This window comes from Lathamus discolor, chromosome 4 (genome assembly GCF_037157495.1).
Source record: "Lathamus discolor isolate bLatDis1 chromosome 4, bLatDis1.hap1, whole genome shotgun sequence".
Lineage (NCBI taxonomy): Eukaryota > Metazoa > Chordata > Aves > Psittaciformes > Psittacidae > Lathamus > Lathamus discolor.
In genome coordinates, this window is record NC_088887.1 from 60,507,585 (window position 1) to 60,533,754 (window position 26,170).

At 35.8% G+C, this 26,170-nt stretch overlaps 1 protein-coding gene across 7 annotated transcripts in view; it reads right to left on the reverse strand.

The window, feature by feature from the left end:
• Window positions 1-26,170, reverse strand: part of REV1 (REV1 DNA directed polymerase) — a 59,695-nt gene that overhangs the window by 23,285 nt on the left and 10,240 nt on the right. For 2 of the 7 annotated variants that reach the window (XM_065677677.1, XM_065677682.1), the window contains exons 2-12: window positions 22,123-22,229; window positions 20,490-20,556; window positions 19,598-19,730; window positions 17,676-17,844; window positions 13,531-13,680; window positions 10,694-11,403; window positions 8,815-8,922; window positions 7,230-7,346; window positions 2,577-2,709; window positions 1,500-1,628; window positions 690-844 (exon numbers count right to left, since the gene is read on the reverse strand). In XM_065677677.1, the coding sequence (XP_065533749.1) occupies window positions 690-844; window positions 1,500-1,628; window positions 2,577-2,709; window positions 7,230-7,346; window positions 8,815-8,922; window positions 10,694-11,403; window positions 13,531-13,680; window positions 17,676-17,844; window positions 19,598-19,730; window positions 20,490-20,546 (1,861 nt within the window). In that variant the 5' untranslated portion in view covers window positions 20,547-20,556; window positions 22,123-22,229. Of the gene's footprint in view, window positions 1-689; window positions 845-1,499; window positions 1,629-2,576; window positions 2,710-4,246; window positions 4,477-7,229; window positions 7,347-8,070; window positions 8,756-8,814; window positions 8,923-10,693; window positions 11,404-13,530; window positions 13,681-14,320; window positions 14,715-17,675; window positions 17,845-19,597; window positions 19,731-20,489; window positions 20,557-22,122; window positions 22,230-26,170 lie in introns of those variants that run through there. The other 5 variants (XM_065677679.1, XM_065677678.1, XM_065677681.1 and 2 more) reach the window with 5 other exon arrangements.

Consider the following 26,170-nt stretch of genomic DNA (forward strand, 5'->3'; position numbering starts at 1 on the left):
ATGAAAGAGATCACAGATGTGCTTCAAGTCAAAACAAGATACAAACAGGGAATTACAGTCTCTCTACTATAAGAAATAAAGAATTCTTCCTACATTACTGAGCTTGTCTCACAAGTAGATTTTACACACGTATACACTCAGCATATTTGTTTACAGATATTCAACTCTAGTATTAACTGGGGCCAAAAGCAAAGGAGAAAAGAAGGGGCCAGGTGAAAAGAAATCAAGGAAGTCTTTTCAGATGTGTGATTTCATATACAATGCCTATTACAAATCACACAAAACTTTGCTTTCAGTATCTTCTAATAATTATGCTAAATCATGCCATGGTTAAACTCTTACTGCTATCTTTGATAAGGAATAGACTGTGCTCATTTTATAAATTCTATAAATGTTTTCCCATATATTGAAAATATACAGTAGCCTTTCATAAAAATGAATGTAAGAGTATCATACTGATGTCATTTTAGCATATTGTTCAAATAACAAAGATGTGCAAGTTTGTAATTTTTTGCTTAAAACTTTCTACTTATGAAGATTTTCTTGCATTTTTATTTACAGTAATTTAATGCAATGGCAATAGATTCTATATCACACAAACACTTAAGAGTTTTAGCAATCTTGCATAGCTTTGATACACCTAACAATAGCAGGTACTGCTTGTAAACAAAATGAAATAAAGTACTTACCCATCCCAACAGAAGCAGTGCATTTAGTTTGGGCTTTGATTTCGGTGCGGATAGCATTTGCAAGTTCATCAGGAGTCAGTCTGGTCTCTGTAAGGATTTCAGTGATATCTACTAGTGCTTCATCACAACTGACTGCTTCGATGTTATGAGTATAGCTATCAACATAAAGTAAAGGAGGTGAAACACCAGCAACAGCTCACCATCTGTTAAAACAAATATGTAGCAAATAAAGTCTTCCTTTTGTGGTGGTATTACTCTGCTTATTTCGTATCACACATCACATACTAAAAATGCTAAACCAACAAATTACAGTAACATTACTAATGTAACACTAATTTCAACATGCATCATGATTTTAAGGGAACAGCTAGAGGAGTTGAATACTTATTTTTCATATACAGTAACAAATTTCCAATTTTGCTTAAGTGCATTTAAAACCAGAAAGTAGTTTCTAATAGACGTTACTCCAGTAACCCATTATTAAGTTACTCAAAAAACCCTATTGGAAGAATCTCACTACTAAGCAGGGATCTGCTTCGCATAGTGTAATCAGTAAAAAATTTAGCAATGCCTCCTTTGGAACTCAGATGTCAACTGTTTACAGGATTTGAATTCAAGACAAAACAATGCAGAAGAAAGTGCTCAAAATAACAAAAATACTACAAAAGGAAGACCTCAAATAGGAATGGCTTTGTTGAAGCTGAAGAGTAACATGGAGATGAAAACACTAAATTGAATGGCATTCAGCAGTGGCAAATATGCTTGACAATCTTACCATGAAAGACCACGTAAACAAACAGCATTTGTTACCTTGCTAATATTTCGTATACTGTCTGTGCAACTTCTTTGTATGCATCAAAATCGTATGAAACTGCTTGAAGATTTGGACACAACTTTTTTGCTTGGCCAAAAAACATTCCATTCTTTATGCCGACTTGTCTGAAATGAAATTATTAAAAAGAACCCCAAAACAAACCACCCCAAACCAAATTAATACATCACCAATTCTTAAACAAATTAATACAGGGCATTTCCAAATGAAGTATTTGTCTTTTCCCACAAAAATGAATTATCAATAAAAAGGAATTTAGCAACTCAATAGGTAAGAAAAATAACCGCAAATATAGTATCTGAATTAGCTGTGTAATATTCAGGCATGCAGCATGGACAGCCTGCCTTTGGGAACAAAGTCTTCAGAAAGCACTACTTGCTACCTTCTGCTTCAAATTAAAACCACGCATATACCTCAGTGACTAAGGTATCCAGATCTTATATTCCACTGTGCAAGCTTATAGAATTCTGCTCTCATATTAAATAAACTCTAATTTTTCGAGATATAAATATAAGCCTGCCTATTCCAGCATGCTTGAGAAATGTTCCAATGAAGGAATAATTTCTGGGATATTATTTCTATCATGGAAGAAAATTTTATTTCCAACACTGCGCTTATAACAAGTTATTTCATACTCTGAGCATTCGTAAGGTATGTTATTGAGGATGCTCAATAAAATCAGTGCAACAAATGGCTTTAAGCTTAGTAATCACACTTACTGTCTGATTTTAACTAAAAACTTCAGTAACAGTGTTCTTAACTCCATGAAAGAATGTAATTTTGACAAACAAAAAAGTGAAGATAACATTATGAAATCAACAATTAACACAGTGAATGGCACCAGTTTAACAGGCTTTGTTTCAAGTAAGTTAGCTTGAGAGCTATGAAACAGTTTAAAAAGCAGCAGCATCCACAAGAAAAACCCTGTGTTAAATTCTAACAACATATATATTTACAACTTTTAAAAACATAAAATTCCTTTTTAGATAAATATGAAGAAACTGTCTTAAAACCTGCTAATTTTGGACATTTTATGATACGTAATTTTTACCTACCTGGCTTCATAACTACAAGAAGCTATTTCAGCCATGGACAGCACAGTGAGACTGAAGTCAGCTCCATTCACATGAGTGGAATCCGGATGCTCCCAGACTGGTGAGTCCAGCTTATCAGGTACTCTAATTTCTGCTTGAAAAAGAATATTTATATATATATTATTTTTCTTAAGAGTTCAACAGAATGGATGTGAACAGAATAAAAATTATGTATTTTATTTTATACAATTTCTATACTGCTACCTGCTAAGAGGTTCTTAATACTGTATTGATTCGTATCATGGCCCAGAAAAAAAGTACCAGAACACCCTTTCCATAGTAATCTCTCTTTGCAAATAAGCGTACATGCTACTGAGAATATTAAGTTACAGAAAATCCTGCTTCTATTTTCCTCAAAATTACTAGACAGCAGCTTGTTGGTGACTGCATACACCATACTGTAGAGTAAGACTGATCCCAGTTATCTTTAATGACAATAAAAATGATCAAACACTTGAGGCTTACTGCTAGAACCATATCCTATAAAAAAATAAGACACTAAAAATTTACCAACTGCTTAGCTGAGCGAGATGACACTTAACGACATTCCTTTTTGCAAAAAGCACACCTACCACCAGAACACAGAAATTAAATTCAGAATACAAGCCCACCTTTTATCATACTTACAATCTCTTATTAAAACTTTGTTCTAATTATCTAGATACCAACAAGTGGTTTTTAAGAAGTGAAATAATCAGAATACTAGTTAGCTCAAATTAAAGAACACTAGCAAGAAACTTGTATTTCCTTTAACACTCTTGTGAGGATATTAACTGACAAAACTTCTGTTGTTACTTCCTAATAATTCTTTTATTAGGATATGTCAACTTCTTTCAAATATCACCATAAATTTATCTTGGATCAAAATGATACAATTATAAATACTGCAACCCCAGACTTAAAACGAGACAGACTTTCCGTAATTCTATAAAACTTTACTGCATGCTCTGAGATAAGAATCCTCCATGCCCACTGCACGCTAGGTACTAGAACAGAATTCCAAACACTAAACACTGGAATCAAACAAAGCATTTTCTATTAGGGTTTTCACAGTATGTAAACCTTGAAAGATACATGCCTGTAATCTAAATACAGATCCACCTGAAAAAATGTCTAGATGCAAAAACTACTATGCCCTTCCGAACTCCCTGTCAGAATCAAAAAAGCCCCAAGTATCATACAGAAAAAAAGGCCACGTTTACTTAAAATGAACTAGTATGTATGTTACAGGTCTTTTTCTTTATTGTATTCTAATACCATACACCTTTGTAATATAATAAACAGGAGTTTTCTTCAGAGTGCCACAAAGCCTAATTATATTTCATGGTACTAACAACTTACACACTGACAATTTGACTGAAAGGAAATATGGTGCTATGTGCATATGGGAGCAGTTATCAGACCAGAGAAAGTGCTCTAATGAGTGGAGACAGCAGGGGTAGAACCCGACTCATGTGAAAAACTGCTTTTACTCAGCATTTCTGCTAAATTTGTGCACCTTTTCATGTCTTATATGTTTTAATGTATGATGAACTCAGTAAGTTACCTAAGATGTCTGCAACTGAAAATTAGAGCAAAATTATGCCCCAAATAAAGATAAGAATGACAAGAATAATTTCTTTAGTCCATGCCTTCCTGTGCCCTGGCCTGAGATGATGCTGTCATCTTGTCTATCTTCATTGGACTCGGCGACTTTTTCCACTTCGCAGCAGAGCAGATCCCCCCATGAGCTGATGGAGTCACTTCATGTGAAATTCAGGGCAATGCAGAACACATTGTCCTCAATGGAAGGCAAGGTAGAGAACCTCTCACCAAAAGCTGGGAAACTAGACAGGCACATGGTGAATGTGGAGCAACGGATGGAGAAATCAGAGGCCAGGACCCAAGTCTGTGAAAAAGAAATCGCTGAGAATAAATCTGTGACTAATATGATGGTTAAAATCTGCTGCTCTTTAGAATGAAAAAAGGGAGATACTAGGGTTGAGGGAAAGGAAGCCTAGAAAACATTCACATCTTGGGCATCCTGGCCATGGAAAAGAGACCCCAAACTATGAATCGTGATTAACATATGTTAATCTTCTACCTTTAGAACATGAATGTTAAAGATGGCACGTATGTAGAGAAGTAATTTCTACTACCCAGAAAGGTTTTCTCCAACTTGGAGATTTAGGGTGAGAATGATAGTGAGTTTTTAAATTTAAAAGTTATACATTTTTGGATGAATTTGAACAAGAAAAAGAAAGTATTTCATAAAAGATTCAAGATTCTATTGACATTGGATATTTGTCTAGCAATGCAGATCAAAGGCAGGAGCCAGTATCACTAAAGAAGTAATTTGCAAAAAAAGAAGTAGCTGATGCAGCAGAATTCAGTATTTGGTCAAAAGTGATTCATAAGAGTTTGGGGTTTTTGTTTCAGGGTTTTTTCCCTTCCCCCCCTTTTTTTGTTGCTGTTGGGTTTGTTTTGGGTTGTGGTGGGGTTTTGTTTGTTTTTTTTTTTAATTTAGAACATTTTTTTTTTCTAATAAGAAAGACCTGGAGACGGCAAAATCAGAGAACAGCCTAGAAAGCATGAAGCATCGAAAAAATGAAGTGGGTTCCATGTTGAAGCATGGATGTAAAAATATGCTCATGTACAAGGTTGGTCCCAACTACCCTTTAATTTCAGTTGCTTAACGTGTCCCCAAACAGAACTGTGTATATTTAACTGCATAATTTAGCATTCTGTGTTTTTAACATTTTAGAAAAAGTACTTTTCCATGTGATACATGTGTGTACTAAACCATATTTACCTCTGGCATGGCACAGTTAAACACATGCTGTGTTTAACACAGTATGTCACTTCACTTTCTAGGATACTGTGATGTTAGAAAACTGTAACCCGCAATTCCACCTGTTCATCTAAGACCATAACTGTTTTTTTTCCCCCAAAAGGAAGACAAGCCATGTACTTGAGAGAATGCAAGCAGAAACAATAGGTTTTTGTTGATAAACTACTGTACATGGAGGTAAAAATTAATAGAGAGGCCAAAAACCATTATGAGCTGCAGCTAATGAAGACAGACTATAAAAAGTGTTAGGAAAAAAATCCTTTCATCAAAAAAATTGGTTGCACAATCAGACTAAGTATCAAGAAAGAATGAACTAGCTGCCTGTCTGTGTGCAAGCCTGGGAGACTGGATGAAGTTAAAGAAACAAGTGTGTGGATATCCAGAAAAAGCTGCTGCAGTAAGAAACTGAGTTTATTATACAAGGCTGAAATCTGCTCTACCCTTAAGCAATAAATATAGTAGAAGAGATCCTACTGAATTTGTGAATCACAATGAACATGCTGGACACCAGCTAAAACTTCTATTATTTTAACTGCCTCACTCTCCAAACATCACTTGCTTGTATTAAGTCACACCCTTATCCAGTGTAAGGTCCTAATAAAAGTCACAGTATAAAGCTTAACTACCAATAGTTCATCCACGAGCTACACTACAGAAAATCCAAACCCATAAAAGCCACAGCTATCTTTGTAACACATTCATATATGGCACTGCAAACAACACAGCAGAAACTAAGTCTGAAGCATCCTGAAATGTCCCTAAAATGTTAAAGGCCAGTAGGTTCCACAAACATATAATCTATCTCAGTTCTGAAGTGGTCTTAAACTACAGCAAAAGACAAATGGTATCACTTCCTTAATACCTGTCCTTAATACCCTGGTTGGTTAAAAGTGCATATACAAGGGCAGCTGCTATTTAATCTCAGTTTAGATTTGAAAGTTGAGTTTCAATTTTGCCCCTTATGTATGCACTTTTTACCAACCTTAATGTAAAAACAAAGTTTCAAGCTAATTACACAGACAGAGAAAAAAAGAGCAACTAGTTGCCAATGTCTAGCAGTATACTTTCGCATACTAAATACAGTTCAGTCAGTATAATAATAATCAAACACGTTAATAAAACTGTTTTGTTTACATTAGTATACTACTGTTTACGGAAAGTAATGAATTTCTAAATTACTGCAGGCAAGTAAAGAATTCTCAAACTACAACAGATGCCCTGGTGTTGTGGAAACAAAGTACTGGTGAGACAGAGCTCATGGAAGTTGCACAGACTTTCAAGAAACTTAAAATGCTTTAAGGACCACCCAAATTAACTCGCTGTACACAGATATTGTACTCGTGCAATTCAAAAACAAACAAAAAAATTGTCACTGGCCACATGCTATCAGTTCTACTCTTACAGAAAAAAAAAAATTAGTAACCTTTTAAAATTTATTTGGTACCTCTTCCCATAACAAAGTGATTCCAGACAACCTGTATTTATTTTTTACTTTAAATATTACTTAACATGCTATCTTATACTCAACCTCAATGAAAGTGAGTAAAACCTAAAATTACTCCAAAATAATTAACCCATTCATAGAAAAGCTAACTAAGAAGCCATCACAGTGGCAGGTCATTACTGAGGCCACAGAGAACCGTGCTGTCCAAAGATACTTCTTTTTTGAAATCCCCCACATGAAAAAAAATTTATCCACTGTGCACTTTATTTATGACTTCAAGGAAAAAGTCTTCAATAACAAAAGAACGTACAGACAAACAAACAAACAGACTTATCTGTACCTGCTTTGCCATTCATTAGCTTATTCTGGTAATATTGCTGTTCAAGCTGGGGGTTTGCACCAGGGCGCAGTGCTGCCTTTCCTGCACCTTTATTACTAGTAACAGCTACTGGTTTTCCTGCAGAGAAGAAATGCATGTACTTATAAGTCAACATAGTATAACAGCTTACATTTTAATAATAGCTAGAATCAGATCATAAAGATGTCCGCTTTATTTTTTTATAACTTCTTCCAAGCTTATACACTCTTTATAGCATTAAGGAGGAAACAGCTATGAAAGTGACTGCACTGTGACTATGAATTTGCTGTCTTAATCGCAGTCACCTGTAAAGAAGAAAACCTTATAAAGAGTGGAAATACAGCCATACCAGTTTGTCTTTAATAACAAGTAAAAATGGAAGCTATGAAACTTCAATGTCCTAATGATTTATTAGTTTAAGACACATCAAACGCTACTGATTTTAAATATTGCTCATGTTTATTAGCTTAAGTAAACTAGAAGGGTATACATGTATCAATGAACTCACTTCTATTTGTTTCATTGTACAAAATCAAATATTTAGTAAACTCTTGACTTTTCAGTAGTATCAACACCTCCCTAGTTTTTCTATAGGAAGCTGATTTATACACTAAAATTTCCGGAAAATTTATGCACAGAAAGTTTTCTGTGGAACAGAAAAAACATTCACAGAAAGGTGCTAGGTTCTTTATCCTCCACTAACCGGATTTTAAACTTGGCAGGAAATAAAGTTTCAAAGACTCAAACATAACAGGTGTATCTCTGATACAGTTGCTCCTGCCTTTGGGCAGAACACAGCAGAGGAAAGGTATATACAGCTTACTCCTTCCCAAGATCTACAATATTCTGGGTGGCAGATGGTCACTCCTGCACCATATCTTCAGACTTGTGCATCACCGAAGTTCAGTGTTTGCACAGAACAACCAGTATGTCCACTTCTCAGTATTACACTTGCAAAAAAAAAAAAAAAAAAACAAAACAAAACCCCAACAAAACTTGCCAAGGAGCTCCACTAACTCTTCATATGCCCTAAGAATGATCACACAACTCAGACTTCCAAGTGCCAACTAACTTGTTCGCCCTCTAGGTGAGAGCTCAGATGGATAAGGGAAGGAGAAGCAAATTTCCCTTGAAAAATATGCATCAGTTAATTCTCAGCCTTACGTAACTTCAGAAAATTTAGTAGGATACCCCATTCTTTTTTAACAGAAAGTGACCAAAACCTACTTTTGGTACCACAAGATTTTGATCTCTGATTTCTAATATGGTAGATTTAAGTCTCAGTAAGACATGTGCAACGTTATAGAAAATGAATACTGCAAATTTTCTCTCTTCTTACTTTAGATAATGAGACAGCAAACAGAATTCCAGCTCTCTCTTCCACTTTCTTTTAGATTGTGAGAAAGCAAGCAGGAATACAAAAGTTGCATGGCCTGAGTATCAAAGATGCCAGCAAAAAAAAAAAAAAAATTAACATCCAAAATTCATTTTGTTAAGTGTGCAAGTTTGGTTTTATTTTTAAAGGCTTAACTGAGAAAATTGTCAACATGTAGAACTAAATACTGACCTTTGAGATCTGGTCTATTTCGGATAGCCACAGACACAAAGAAGCAATCCATATCCACGTGCATTATACAGCTCTGTGGCTTGGCTGAGCTCGCAACAGACACATTACCTAGTATGAAGATACACCAACAGAAAACTTGAACCCTAATTTATATATACTTTGGTACTACTCACAGTAGTCATCAAGGACTATTATCACCTTAAATTACAAAGATTTTTGTTTCTTCTCACCAAGGAGATATTTACCCAGCGAAATGTAAACATAAACAGTAGACAAAGCCTAAACATGCATCAGCTTAAAGTTTCTATTTTATTAGCTCATAATCAACACCTACCTAACAAGTTCCCCCAACCCAAGGAGATTAATGCATGTTGTAGGAACTGTACTTCATTTTCCTATGTTTATACTGGATCTGGAACAGACAACTTTACTCCTTTTTGTTCATCAATCAGAAGACTGTTCCAAAAGATAACAGTTTTAGCTGCACTAATGACACTCATTAATTCTTCATGAATCCCACCAAAATTAGTTTTAAGTCTCCTATGCCACTGGATTTTGACACTGCTATACCTACACTCATACAAACAAGCAGCAAAGACAAGCAAGCTAGATCCAGACTGAAAAACTTAACACGCCTAAAACACCAGAAATACTTGTGTCAAGTATTCTAGAAGTTCAAGTCTGCATGTCTATATTGCTGACCTACCAGAGGAGGCTATACCTAACACACACACACACACAAATCTTCATTTGAGCAACGCATAAACAGTGAAAAAATACTTCAAAACATCAAGTGAACTGTTCTACTTAACATCTGAGTTAGTTACCGAGTAACCAGACTGCTTTTCCCTGGTTTTAATAATTTATCATTTGCACTCATTCTTTGAAAGATAAGGACTGTCTCATAAAGGACATTCACAGATCAAGTGATCAACTTAATGCTTAAAAAGCTGCTACTTGTGAACAGAAACACAGTCATTAACTATTTGAATACTCCAAGCCAAATCAAAGAGAAAATTAAAATATATTAACTTATACCATATTTTGATGCAAGAAAAATACACATTAAGGTAGTTCATAAGTTAACATTTTATAACTGGGGTGTCCTAGCATAAACACAGAATCAGTTAATTTATTTATCTAACAGTATTTTTTTTAGGAGGTGGTAATTTATCAAGTATATTTTCATGATTACAAGTGAGTATTTTTACAGCATAACACAGTCAGAATCTCTTTGATGGTACAGAGCTAGCCTTTTAACTGAGTAACACTATAAATCAGAGATTCTAAAGATGCAAAATCTTTAGCTGTACTTGTAACACTTTGCCTCTCATCAATTACATGTTTTCGTTTTTTTCTCATTTTGACCCTTGAAGTAATGACATAAAACATTTCTGTCACAAGCCAAATTCGGAAGCATCATATGACACTGCTACCCATTTAAACAGATCCAGAGGTATATAAAACCCTTACTAACAAATTAAGTTCAAGTGTTACTCATCTTTTAAATTTTCACACTGAACTATAAGCAGCAAGGTTTCTTCTTTTTACCTTTAAATTTTCACACAGCAACTACAAACTTGCGTATTTAGATATGTATTTTTCCCCTTGATCAATCCACGTATCTTGGTAAAGTCAAGAATATTACGTCTACAAGGAGGAATTAAATAGACCAGAGTATCACATGAAGTCACATTTTACTTTAAAAAACTCAAACCAAACAAAAAGCAGTTGTATCCTTTAGTTTTCAGTGCATTAAGTTTTTCCAGATAGCCTGACTGTAATGTTAGTATTGAATACTCACCTACTTACTTAAACATTTAATATACAAAGATATAGAACACCTTCTCAACATAAACCTTTTTAAACAAGTATCTACCTGTGTCAGTTTTAAGTGCAGACCTGCCTGCTTTCCATTTTTTTAATTTTTCCCTTCCTGGAAACACACCGCTGTTTTTTCTCTGCAGGCTGTTGACAAACTCTGTCAATTCACACTTCCACGTTGATATATGATGCAGTCTTGAACGTGAATAAAAGTCAGAAATAAAACTACAATCTGAAGGTTTGGACACAGGTAAGGAAGCTGCCTTGCTAGAAGTAGGTACAGAAGTGCTTTTTGTGCTTGAAGGCCCCTGAACTGTGGAGTGGTGAGCACCATTTATTTTAGCATTACTGTGCAAAGATGAAGATGAGGACGAACTACTCATAGTCCTATGTGGATTCCATGAAAAGTCTGTATTTTTGTTGCTTTGCTGCAATTGCTGCGTTGTGCAGTCTCTGAAGTCAACCATGCCTTTTTCAGTCTTCCCCTCCTCCTGCACATGACCTGGAGAGAACCTACTTGCAACACTGTTGCCAGAGGGCACCAAACAATCCTGCGTCTTTAAGGCACTGGTAGAAGTGTGTGTGTGTCCGTTAAAAATGGCAGCGCTGTCTTTGTGAGACTGAATCCCATTTTGTTTCCGTCCAGGAAGGATCTGCTCCAGGTCTGTAAATCCCAAATCGGCACTTTCTTCTTCCTCTTCTTCATTCCAGCTACTTACTCCATTGGGTGTTATCTCATTTTCCATCTTATGCTTTTTAATATTTCTGAAAGAGATGGTATTATTTAATACGATATATTCTATATAAAAAGACACATTTACAGGTCATTTCAATTGCTAAGTATTTATCTTCCTAATCGTTATCAGTATATACTTGAATAGTTTTTATATTCTCAAGACAGTTATCCCAAACTCTGAGCCATATCCTCTCAATGTCACAAATACTGTATTGCTGTACAAGACTTCACAGACTTAGTGCATCATTAACACAGCACTACCAGGAGTGACCAAATATCACACTCACATTAGAAAAGCTATTCCCAAGGCCTTTAATTTGAGCAGTAGTCTCCAATCGAATTACAATGATTATTTATTTGCTAACAAAACTGTACTACCATGGACAGCACAAGTGGTTTAGGAATACGCAAACCACTGAGAGTTACCTTTTCAACAAGATATGTGATTTTCTTTATCTACTTACAAACAGAAAAAAAAAGTATATACAGAAACCAACTATCTTTTAGAAAATTATTTTAATGTGTTAATTTTTTCTTCTCTCAAGGAAAAAATCTGTTCAAGCTCTACAAATCAAGCATATTCTTAGCTTTTGACAAAAACACAAAAACCTGGATTTTATCATCTAAGCATATAAACCAAAATATTCTGCCACAAGTGCACTGGTAACTTACATTTACTTTGACAGCATAGAAGGAAAGATTACATTCAAGAAATTAACTATGTAACAAATGTTATATGGAATTAAAACCAAAGCCTTCAAGAGTTGTGCATACTCTTGATCTGCTGAAAAAACCCTGAACCATCACAACTCCCAAAGCTAGCAATTTAAGTGCACAAAAAAATTAGTGGGAAATAATTAGCTATCCAGTATACCAATGAAACCAGAAAGCCAATTAACTGTGACAACAATCTGGTTAAGATTACCAGTCATAAATTATATTACACATAGTATTTTTGAGGAATTGCATGGCTGGCGGTGGTACATATTTAGCATCAGTGGATAGGGCAGGCTTTTAAACTCAAGCTTTTCAGACTAAATAGATATTTTCTCAATATTCTGAATATTCTTCTCATTCAAAAAACATTAACAATGCAATAGTAAGAGGCAACAGTGATTTTATCACTCGTTGCTTGAAACACATGTAAGAAATACTGCTTAGAATATTAATTTTGTGGCACTGGTTATTTTTCCTAAATACAGACAAATTCCACTTGTGCGTTAAAGCCTCCTCAGCATTATGCAGAACTGGATTTTAAATAAATCAGTGTACTGTGGAAGAACACAGATCACAATTACAAACCAGAAAGTACAGTATCTTATACAATACCCTTCACCTTGCTTTAGCAGTAGGTGTTGGACCAGATGACCTCTAAAGGTCTCTTCCAACCTCAAATATCCTCTAATTTTGTGATTCTTGCCTCTAAACAATGCACAGGTCCTTCTGAAATAGATGCAGGAACCCTCTTAAAAGAAAAAATATATAAAAAAAAATTAAATCTACAGAACAGTTTGTTCAAGTGAAAGGTTTCTTTCCAAATTCCAATTCCTCTGCCAGTAAAGTTTCACTGGGGCTTTCTGTGCTATTCCCTTCTCAAGGTCTTTCAGAATTTTTTATATTGTAATTGGATTTTTTAATGCTGCTTCTCTCTCAAATGTGACAACTTGGTGTTGGCATACTTGAGGTATGATGTGAGGCTTGCTTTTTTTTTTTAAAAAAAAAAAAAAAAAAAAGAAGCTAAAGAAAGAACTTAGCAACTAGTATGCATTTATATTTGCTCCCGGGCACCTTAAGCAAAAGTAATCATATCATACTAGTTTTTTGTTTTTGAAATGAAGACCTACTTTTCAGTGTCACCAGTCAGAATCCTTTAATATATGCCTGTTGCTTCCATACAGATATGTTACATCCTTGGACCTAGGTTATGTTATCAAGCAAAGTGCAGTCCAAAGACTAGAGACTAGGCTTGGAGTCAAGGTAACTGTAGTTCTGTCCTCAACTATTTATATAGCTATACTTTATTTTTTAAACTTCAGTGACTCAGAGCTTCCCCCTTATAAAGCTGAAGGGAATTTTCAAAATACTATATAGTTGTAAATGCAAACCCATTACGGGTGAACTATTAACATCTGCATTACAAGATCAGAAACACTTACACCCTGTTGAGATCATTAGCTATATTGCTTGGACCTGGTATGGCATCTTCAGGTTTGCATATGCTATTAAAGTTGAGACCTTTCTGAACACTTGACTGCTTGGTGTAAAGCTGATACGGAATGTGTGAGAGGAGACGTCCAGCTTTAATGCTAAAACAAAAAAAAAACAACAAAAGAACAGGTTACTATTTATGACATTGAAAAAAACCCCAAACGTTCTATGCTAAAAAATACCTCATGTACAATAAACTGTTACATTGGTCACTGCTTTTTGCTGTTTGGCTGTACGTACTTGTGGTCCCTTCCCTTTCCCACAACCCCTCTTCCCACTACAAAGTGGACTGAACTGAAAAGTAATTCGTGAAGTGGTGACTGGTAGGTAATACAAAAGACACTTGCATAGTTGTGTTGGTCAGTTGTCTACATCCATTTCTCTTCCCCCACTGACACACACAAACCTCAAATACTTAATTTCAAAACCAAATTAAATAAAGCCCAGTTAAAAAAAAAAAAAAAACCCAAAAAGCAAACCAAAACCAACTGTGAGCGGTCCAGGTTATTCTAACTGAACAATGCTGACTGAGAGCTTTAACTTGGACCAATGCAAAGGCATGCGTTCCAAGCAAATTTGGGTAGAATGTAAAGGAGGTCAGCTAGGATGTACTTCACAAACAGGAAAGAACCACTTTTTCCATTTCAAAAGGATAATTACCCCTTCTTGTGAGAAAATTCACTGAAGAAAGCTAGACAGAAGAAATCATTTCCAAATAGACCTTCCATAAATATTTACCACAATCATCCCAGTTCTGTCCTGTGTGTTCCGCTGTATCTCCCTCTTTTTCTTCTTCCACTGAAACTGCAATTATGCTTCAGTAACTGCTAAGTTCCTTAGGGAAAGTCATGAGCTTTGAAGTGGAACCCTCTCAAAAGCGCACCACAGCATTATTTCATTTCTCCACCCCAGTGCCTGCTCCTGGCAGTAAACGTAACAGCCTTCCCAGCTTATACTTCACCTCTTCTTCATATACAACTCTTCATATAGAACACTGGGTCAGAGATGGCAGAACTTCTTATAGCAGAGAAACCTCTCTCATATCAAAGAAGCTTAATATTTGTGCTCAGGTTTGAAGATTTTAAAAAAAAATAAAATCCAACTGTAAGAAAATTAAGCAGTGACAGATACTGTTTTTCTGCTCTTCAGCACCTGAATGTTTTCTCTTGGAGATGTGCTTTTTAACTAGCTCAAATCTGTACTACTGTCAAGGGAGCTGGACACTGGAACAAAACCCCTTAGCTTTCTTGCTGCAATTAGCAAAGAATATAGTGGGAGATCGCATTTCCCAATTAGATAAATTAAAACTAGTTAGGCATAGAGACCTGCTAAGATTTCTATGGAATGGGATATAAAAACAGCCCTATAAATATCTCAATTAAATATTGTTTGATACATGAATATATAGCATTCATAAAGGAACATCATTTACATTAAACATTGCTAAACAGACTTAAAAATACACATGGTGAAGTTCCAAAGTCTGCTTGTACAGAAAGTGGTGATGCAGCAACTAAGCTTTTAGAATGCCTGCTGAGACTGTTTCTGTATCACCACATGAACCCATGTGCGCAGACACTCAAGTATTTCAAAATCATTACTGCAATATCAAGATGACGAAAAAACACATTTATGTACGAACCTGTTCATGCTAAGAGTTTAGCAACTGGAGCAGCTGCATTACAAGATCAACACACAGTTGGTTTATTTTTTCAAATTGTATTAAGATGCAGCAGAAGGAATCCTATTTTAGATGCATCATTCAACATCTTTCTCCATTCCACACTCCCTGTATCACTGAATTCATAATCTTCAAAAAGATTAGGCTGGAAAGGACCTCTGGAGATTGCTAGTCCAAACACAGCTCAAAGCATGATTTCGTCGCTAAAGCAACCACACGTTACTCTGCAATACTGGATTTTGCAACTACCGTTACCACACAATCTCTATGTGATGCTGATTAAACCAAAATTCTAGAGCTACCTGCATTTAACAGGTTTTTGAATCTGTGACTTTAGACCATGGTTCAGAATGTTCACAGTTCAGAATATGCAAAGCTATTAATGCAGCAATAAACTTCAGTATATGCCTTACCATCCTGGTATAATTAACTCTAAAAAAACCCTTAATTTTAGGTAGTTCACATGGCATATTCCAAATTATTGACATTTTTGGTGTTTTACCTTAATGCCTTTATGGTAACTCTCAAACAAAAAATGAAAACAATAACCACTGTAATAAGTGCTGTGGTAAGTTCATTAATCTTTGGAAAGCAGACAGATGCTATAGTGATAAGCACCTGTAAGAGACAGGAATTATTTATTCCTTTATCAGCAAAAAATTGGAATCACATGCAACTAATAAGAAATGGGGTTACAAGAACAAGAAGCATAAAACAAGTCAGTGAATTAGCAATTTGCAACCTGAACTCAATCTCTTCTGTGAAGAGAATGTGGCAGGTACCATAGTGAATAAAGACAGCACGTGATCATGTAATCAATGACTAGATCACAATGTGTGCACACAAAGAAATAAATCAAAGCTCCACAGACAAATGACCTTTTAATTCTGCAACCCTGGATGACAAGACTGACTATCTAACAACACTGCTTCACCAGCAATTGGTGACAGTAATGTTTTATGGTTGATTCTCAATCAAACGACAAGAAAAAAAATTAAAAAAATAATCACCAACTCATCATATTGCACTAACATGATGTGCACATAAATACTCAATACATTTGGAACTTCTGCATCCACTGCACTGATTTTCACCAACTGATCTACACAGGAGAACATCATCTGGTATTCCATTCAAAGAGATAAAGTATTTAACCAGTGAGTGTTCTTCAGTACTGTTGAAAGGAAGGGGTGGTTGTGAAATCAGGCTTTATTCCAGATTGACACAAACCCTGTTCTACTGAGACAGTGAGTTCCCCATCTCCCTGTGCCCAAGCCCATGTGTCTGTCTATACTCAGTTCTTCTGACTTACTCTACAATACAACCTTCCAGAACCAGGAGATGCAGAACCTGAACACAAGACACCATAAAGAAAATTTTAGAAGACACCATACATTAGGCTCTAGCAAGTCTGTATCAAATGTATACAAACTGATTTTACCAGCTTGGTTAAAATCATAGTGAGCTTTAATAGCATCAATGAAAACTGCCACATCTTTCAAGTAAAACCACACCTACCACTAGTTTTTCAGGTCCTTAAACTCATGGTCAAGGCCCTAAAACTATTTAAAAAATATATACTGGAGTCTTTTTCAAACTGAGGAACCTATCTTTTCTGACTGAAGTTTTAAAAATTTACCATAAAGATTCATGATACCAACCAGCTGAATCCAAAGCACTGAAAAATCAGCAAACTGAGAATAGGAACAGTAGATAGCATGCACAAGAGTTCCTTGCCTGTTTCTGCTGGTTGTCTAGGAAAGAAGCTAGTTAAGAATAGCATGACACTGACAGAATGATTTCCAGAACATATTGCTGTTTGTACTATCTCCCATGGGTTCCTCAGATGGAAGCAGACAGATGCAAGCCAGACTAACTGCTCTGAGCCTGGCTATCTTCTTTTTCAAGGACCTGAGGACAACTTCAGTTGATCCTATGTATTCCACAGTGCATGGAAGAACAAAAGCACATAAATTCTTTGTAAATAAAACTTGTGGGTTTGGGTTTTTTTATTTTGTTTTGCTACAAATTCACAAATAAATGTTTAGATGGATTAATTTTGATTTCATGAAAATGCTTTTTAATTGTTCTTTATTTACAGATGAAACTTAAGCAAGGCACAAGGCAGAAGGGTAAAAAATAATCACCTGATACTTATTCAAACATACTGACACGAAGGCTGGTCAACTGATTGGACATTAAATAGAATCATATTCCTCAGATTTCTGAATGTTTTTAGTGAAGTTTCTTGGGGAACAAGCCCTAAGCAGCATATCTTCAATGTAACAGTGGCATTTTTATGCAGCTGTTGCAAGGACTGTTTTAAATTAATCCCTAATCTCAAAACATGATTTTCCATAATTATTCTTTCCCAAAAGGAGAAATTTCCAAAAGCAGTGGACCTAAACTTACCTCTCCACAATCCACTCTGGCCGAACTACTTTTTCTCCTTTCAATTCTTTTATTTTGGCATTTGGAAGATTTGTGGCAATGATGTGAGTTGTTTTTGATCTGGAATAGTACACATGGTATTGGCCTCCATGCAACATCATTAGCCGTCTTAATTCATCAGCTGAGGGATCTATAAAATTAAAACCAGAAATACCCCTGTTTTGTGTCAGCAAATATAGTAAAAAGACCAACTTTAATAGAGAAATATGATGCCGTAATCAGAAAGCGTGCAAACCACTGTTTTGATCCTGAAAAATCAAGTTCTTCAAAGAAATAACTAGAAAAGCATTTCTGAAGAAATGTAGAAAACTGTTCTTGAAGAGAGTGATTCAAAATGTAAACATTCTACTTGTTCTAGAGGATCTTTCAACAACATGCATGATGGGGGGAACATGGATGGACAAGATGGGACTCAAATAGATTTAATGCTAAAAAAACATTAAAAAACACTTTACATCAACGCAAAATCAGATTAACTCACTTATCTTTTTACCAGAGTTTGGGAGAGTAGTTTCTACACAGAAGTAATACAAAAGAATTAATAACAAAAGGGTTGAACAACAGCACAGAGTTCCTACTATATAATTCCTGATTTACTGAAGCAGTTAACCCTTTCCTTAGCAGGTTATTGTTGAATTGTTACAAGGAACAGAGGATACCTTAAAAACTACCACCTCTTCTTATCCCCTCAATCATATTAAAAAGATTATTTGTTTTGCAAGCAGACATGGGAAAAACAAAGAAAACCAAAAAGTTTTAGCTTCTGGAAAACCTCTGCAGTGTCACCAAAAGGTCTGGGTCAGCACAAATAGAATGTTTTGAATAGTAAGTCGGAAGATGCTAGGAAAAAAAAAACAAACAACAACAACAACAAAAAACCCCCACCAAAACCACAAAACAAACAAACAAACAAAAAAACCCCAAAAAGATAATATTATCAATACAAGAAGGAAGAAAATTTTTTAAAGAATGCAGTTACAATTCATTCCAGTGGCCTACTGTCAACTTTCAAAATACTGGACAACCATCTTGTAGAGCTGTATTAGGGATTAATATCTTGAGGAATATGCAAATGCCAGATTTTCACTAAAGAAACTATTAAATAACTGATTCAAATGTATTAATAGTTTAACATGACCACCTCAACCTTTTTGAGTCTGTTTGAGCCCTGTGCTCAAACCTGCACTGCTCTGTATCGCAGAAGCTATACTCACATCAGTTATGTAAGTCACAACAATCCCGGCACAGGTTCCTAAAAAAGGCTTCGGGGAAGTTTCAAAAAGGTTGTTAAGCTGCTTTACAGAACCCAGGAGAAATATGAACTTCAGTACGACAGATTAAAAATCTTACTCCAGTTAACGTGCACTGTCAGTCCATCACAGAAAATGCATATATACCTCTTACCTCTTCTCTTTTTCTTCCTTCTGCTATTAATGGGTTCACTGTCTAAAGCATTACACCCCTCTGAGCAGAAATCACCAGCATAGTCACCCAAGCATAAATTCCATGCATATGTTCCAACCATCAATAGTTTGGAAAATTAAAGATTTTATACATATAGGCGTATGAAGGAAGTTAAAAGGCTTAATTTCAAATAATAAGATCACAGAAAGGTGGAAAAATTTACTCCTATTTCTATCAGTGGCCATTCATGTAAATGATTTAGTAAAGTAATATTTATTCAGATCCTAAATCTGACTTTATATTGAAAACCTTAATCATGACATACAAAGAAACATAATATGCAAACCACAGTAATTGTTATGCAATACAACATATAAAATGCAAACTCCTGCATATTTAGTTCTTTACTCAGGATGGTAAACAGACACTAGAACAAAACAGGACAGATTCTTGAGAAAAAAGAAAAAGAAAAGCTTCACCTGTTAAGCCGTTGACATAGATGGCAACTCCACTAAAGATACTTGATGAATTTCCATCCCTTTGCTGCTGTATGGCTGATTCTGACCGGAACTGATCCTCCAGTTTCTTGACCTTTGCTGACATGTACCCTCCCTAGTTTTTAAGTTAAAACAAAGCAAAACAAACCCCATGATGCTAGGTTTTTTTTCTAATGTTTACAGACAGAAACTGGCCAATTATAAGATTGAAAAGGTAGGCAACATTCCTTCAAATTGATTTTGGTTGACATACAAAAGACACTCTTTTTTCCGAATGAAAAACAGCAAGTCCTCCACCTTACATTCTTATCTACAAGTTAACTGCATCCTGCTACCAACTTGACAGGATTTTTTCATACTTCTTTTATCTGATTACATAAGAAAAAGATTCTATGCATACAAAAATTCTTACAGAATAAAAAGAAAGAAAGAAGGGAATTATGCAAGTTTGGATGCTAAATCAGAGCCTCACTGCCTAAAGAAACAATGTAGAGAATATCCATCAGGCTCCATGTATTTTCAGTTCTTAAATATGCATGAGACACTAGCATTATAAATATTTATGCGAATCAGGTGACTCAGTTACTGTTTGTCCAACTATATAGAATATAGTGGAGACAAACATACATAGTTTTAAAATTATTTTGTTTAGTTTTTAAATGGTGATTTAAAGCTATTCAAGGGTCTGCACTTAATACTGTAATCTAGTGGATTATTGTAAACAAAGACTTCAAAACCTGGTAATTTAAAATTCTTTTGGACTTAATTATGTGTTTTCAGGTGAAGCACACAGAACAACATTGTAAACCCTTGTAACCACAGTGCCATTTACCACTTAAAAAATAAAATAAAACCAGTTGGGTTTTGAACATACCCATATTCCCCAGCCATCGCCTTCAGCAGCCCGTTTCCGCCATCCACCCCGCCTCATACTGAAGCTTCTGCATTGGAAGAATAATGCTTGATCAATTACATGTTTCGTAATATCATCAGTGGCATTTCAACGATGCATTACAAACCAGCTACAGATTAGCATGAAGATTACATTTTTCAATGGGCTTCATTAAATTACGAGTTATGCAGTTAACCTAGAAATGGAAAATGGCATAAAAACCTAGTTCTTCAGTTTTGTAGTAATGCATACTGTAGCTCCTGCTAGGTATCAAAAACCACGCGTACATTCTGTTCTATCAACCTAGAATATTAAAAAATGCAGTATGTTGTTCAGTTTCCATTATGATTTATGAAATTCTTCCTGCTCATCCTACATCTCCTACAAGTTTCCTAAAAGTTTCCTACATACAATTGCTACTGTTCATGCAAAATATTGCCCAATACCGCCCACATTCTTTTATTTCCTATTTGATAATACTTAAATGGCAGGATGCAGGCAAACACTTGCTGGTACTAGAGACTGGATTAATTTCACCAATGGATTTACAGCCAATTATAAAAGGTCCAAACACTTGTTGCTCCAATGCAATACATCACATAAAAGCAAAGAGAACCAAAGGCCATCTTATGGTCAATGAATTATCTAGATCTACAGCTAGGTTTGTGATTTGTTTCTTCGGGATTCTGTTTGTTTGTTGTGTTGCTTAATAGTAAATAATCCAACAAGCCAAACTGCCATCTGCCTTTACGCAAGACACTTATCCCTGGCCCCATGAGCTGTACACAGCAGTGTCCCCAGATGAGCTATTAACTGGCTAGAACAGAGCTGGTGGAGAGAAGAACAAACATTTTGGACTGTGGCCAACTGTTCAGTGCACCCAAGTGATCCACATTACCTATAGCTATTGTAACACTGATTTTAAAATATTAATGATGTAGTAAGATCACGAGGTCACTGCCTGCTATTATATCACTCTCTCTCTCTCTCTACTCCAATCAGTTCCCTAAATAAAAACACCGGTTTGACTTTTAGGGCTACTGTCTCTTAGGAGTGAGGACAGGACTCTGAAACTACTAGGAAGCTTTAAACCAGTCAAATTTTTTTTTTTAATATTTATTTTCTATTCCTTTATCCTCCATAAAAATGCATAAAACTACACTTAATACACAAAAGAAGTCAAACCATTTTTTTTTAAATCCTTGTCTGCTTTTGAGAAGATACTTATTCTCTGGACTCCCCACAGAATTACCCAGTAACAAAGCACAGAAACTTCACTCAGTCTCCAGCCTACCAGAGAGCACATACAGCTGTGAATGGAGATAAAAGCGCATATTGGTCATTTTCCTATCCAGGCCTCCTAACGCACTCTTCTGGAGGCTGCCTCATTTACCACATGAACATTTTGTTTTCTCTGAAACTGGATGAAAGTTAAATTCTACCTTTCATCTCTTAAATCCCTTTTGTTCTAGAGCTACCAGGCAGGCATACTCTGAAATCCAGCTAACCCATCCAGTTCTGCAGGAAAGTTTTAATAAATATAATGATTTTCATGGAATATTGCAAATATGACAAATTAGGCAACCAAAGAATTAGTTAAAGCAGGCATAACTACCTTGAAAAGACAAGCTTCTTGTATGTTTCAGGACCTCTGCAAACACAGGAAGATCATGATGCACCTGGTTCTACTCTTCTTACAGTTGCTGTGATTTGACACATAACCTACACACATGTATATAATTATGAAGATTAATCACATGTCTAAGAGATGAGCTCTACACCATCAACAAAAGCAAAGCAACCCCTCCTCAGTATGTTGCATTTTCTCTCTAGGTACCGATGTTTCTTACCCAGAGATCTATTTCCAATACACTGGGCTTTCTGAAATTAATTTCAGTGGTTTGGATTATATCTAACAGATACCACAGAACTCTTAAGGACAAGTGAGAAAAAAAAGAGATGAGTTAGATGATCACATGGAATTCAAAACCGACATTTTCCCCTGTAGGGGGCAGTACATATTGGAAATGATATATGATTTCTTTCATACGGAAAAATTAGTTTTTCCATCAGCTGAAGTCAACTGTAATTCTAATTTATTGCTTCAGGATAAAAAATTCTTGGAGGAAACAAAATAAGGAAAAAAATCATTCATGAAAATGTCATCTAGTGTTTTTAGATACTATATAGGTATCAGTGTATGAACTCGTAAGAGACACCAGAATTTTAACTATTAATTACCCTTTCTCCTTCGTAATAAAGGATGACAAAGTCTTAAAGGGTGGCTACAAAAAGGACAGAAACTCTCTCTTTACTAGGAGTGACATGGAGAGGACAAGACACAATGGGCACAAGTTGCAGAAGGAGAGGTTTCATCCTGAGATAGGAAAGAAGTTTTTTACAGTGATCACTGTAATCAATCACTGCAACAACCTCCTAGGGACATGATACAGTCCTCATCACTGTAGGTTTTCAAGGTCCCTTCCAATCTGGGCTTTTTTATGATTTTAAGTCTATCACAGAGAAAATCTCATATAAAAATAAACACTTATTCTGAAAAAAAAACCCCAAAACAAACCAACAACCGAACCCCAAAACAAAGAACCTTCAAGAATGCATGAAATGCACACTGTAAGTCATCACAACATCAGTCTAACAAGGATGTTTTTTACTGCAATCATCAAGTTCTTGAGAAGACAGGACTTGATAGGCAGTTACACTGACCTCTATACAGTCAACCTCTTGCTTAAAGTAATGCCTGATAAATTGAAGAACTGCTTTCATGAGGGTAATTTTTTCATGAAACCCTGAAAAACATTTAGTTTCTATTCAGGACACTGGGAGGTGATGAAGAAAGACCTGTAGTCTAAAAGCCATTAAGATCAGAACACCACAATGGAGCCAACCAAAATCAGAATCATGGGTGTGTGCCTAGATTGATTAAAACTAGGAATCGGAAAAGCAAAGAACAATTTTAGGTTAGTGTGTATCATACCAACTTTTCAAAAGTTGTCTTCCTAGAGCCTGTGAAACTAGAGAAGTGAGGCAGTAATGCCTACTTACAACATCTGATAATGATTTGCCATTTCCTTGGCAGAAGTGATTTTTGACTCAGCCAGTCCACTTACATTCCAAATACTGAAGTAATGAACATGGTACTCCAGTGACTAGTAGATGCCCTTGTCTCAGTTCTGGAGAGTTGTGGATTATTTTCTTAATGCTGATATGAAAACCTGGAAGACTATTTTCTCCCTCTGTAGTTCCAGGAACGGAATAGCAAACCAAAGTTTCTGGACTAAGGAGAATCCCCACTGCTGAAGACTTGTGTTTACAGTGCAATTTTTTCCTGGAGAATGAAGATAACCTCTACAACCGCCTTGCTGAAACCTAACGAACAAATGAGCATGAGAGACATCTTGCACAGGATATATTAAATCAGAGGAAAAGTCAAGCAAGATTTGAAACGTGCTCGCTGGTTCATGAAGTAAGAAATCTAAGGATGATACCATAATGCATCTATAGAAATCACAACGAAGGGATGAGTAAGAGAAATGCTTTGTAAAGAACACCTGAAGTGGGGTTGAAGGGGAGGGAGTGCAATCAAGACAAAGGACTTACACACCCATCACAAGCTGATCAATTTTACACAAGAGTTAATCTGTCTTGTGATTATAGTATCTATCTTCTTTCAGAACAGTCTTCCCTGTTTTCACAAATTCAAGAGTGAAAGTAAACTCTCATAGTTACTAGTATTCAGGTACCTCTTATAGCCTCAAAGACAAACTATAAAACGACCCTTAGCCCAGAGAAAAACTTTTAGAATAAAACTGAAAGGCTCATATTCTGGACCTGTGAACACAAAGAAATCTTCAGCAATTAAAAAAAAAAAAAAAAAAAAAAAAAAAAGGCCCAACAAACTCTGAAACTGCACAAAAGCCCGTGAAGGTACAAACAGTATTCCTAGGAATATAATCCAAGTTTTCAGCACAAAAGAAACAACCTTTCAAGGAAAAAAGGCAACTTAAGAACGCTTGTGACCAAAATTAACATATTGTGGGTCTGCGTCTCCTCCCAGGCCACATACATGTGCTAAAATATTACCATTCTACAAAATAGGGTTCTTCAACTAAAATCCAAATTGCTATTGGGCAACCCTTTTAAAAACTGAAGCTAGAAGAGAAACTAAGAGTTTTGATGCTTTGTACATGATTGGCATTTTAGGAATACTCAATACAGACCACTAGGAAAAGACATGTAACATCCATTTGTGGACTGCTTCACAGGCCTGGCATTTTACTTCCCAATCCATCACCACTTAATCCTATTACTAAAGACTGTTAATCAAAGCCTACAGATCAGATAATGGAATGAAATCTTAAATCTGTATTTTATGAATTCTATAAACATGTCTACATGGATAGAAGAGTTGCACAGCAACTGAGGATTTCAGATTACAAAACATGGAATGTTGATGCGAATTTGATGTTGCTTGTTTTAATCTCATCTGTAGTACACACAGTCTAATGCAGGAAAGTTATTTCTTTAAAATACTTTAAATTCAGGATGGTGGTGTTACATGACAAGTGTCTTTCTGTTATCTTGGGCAGGTGGGATAACACAAGTAACAGACAAACTCAGACCAAACCCACAGATATTTGTGGGGAAAAATGCTTGGGAGCACAGAATACAGACCTCAACGACCCTGTAAGAAGCAAACATGGATCCTGATGGACGTTTTAATTCCAGGTCAGTACTAATCCTGCCCAAACCTGAGTTGTCTCTGCCATACTCCTTAGATTCCCTTTTCTAGGTATATCATATAAAGATATTACTGTTGCATCTTCAAGCACCCAACTTTAATCTGGCAGAATACACACATTATGGCTCTGCACTACAGGAAAGCATATGAACGATTCCCAAAACCAAAATGAGGCTGCACTGTGACTCAACAAACAATCCTCCCAAAATTGTGTATAAATACATGGCAGAAGTAACACCTAATCCAGATAATCCAGTTTCAGGTAGCTGAAAGCTGAGTGAAAGTATAACACCTTGCAACAGTTATTTTGCATTTCTGGTCAGAGTGAACATGCAGTCAATGTCCTCTAACACTGACCTCTAACAAAAGACCTTGATTTTATTAACATACTCAAACATCACAAACCTTATTCTTGAAGGTGTAACTTCTAACTGCTAATGGAAGTATGGATATCTTGGGCCACTGCTAATGAGTATCAGAACCTTTTGCTTGAACTGTAGATTGAATCCATCCCAGCTCAACAGGGCTTAAAAGTTGTTTCCATCGAGTGGGGTATTTTGTGGCCTGTTGAGTTTCATACATCTACATTCCAGCTCCCACATCAAACTTGCCACTCTACTTTGCACTAGTCTGCAAGCGCTTTGAAGAAAGAGCTGTCTTACATGCTTACATATTTCTCAGCACAAGAGAGTCCTATTCTTGGCTGGGTCTTCCGGAAAAGAGCTGTGGTCACAGGGTCTAAAAACTGTTTTCTACCACCTACTGAAAGGTTCAGAATCCAGCAAAAGAACATAAAAAAGTTTGAAAGTGTTTTTTTTTTGTTGGGGTTTTTTTGGTTTTGTTTTTTTTTAAGATATTGTATTTTTAAACCCCTGTGATTTTACAGTCTTCAGAGCTGACACTA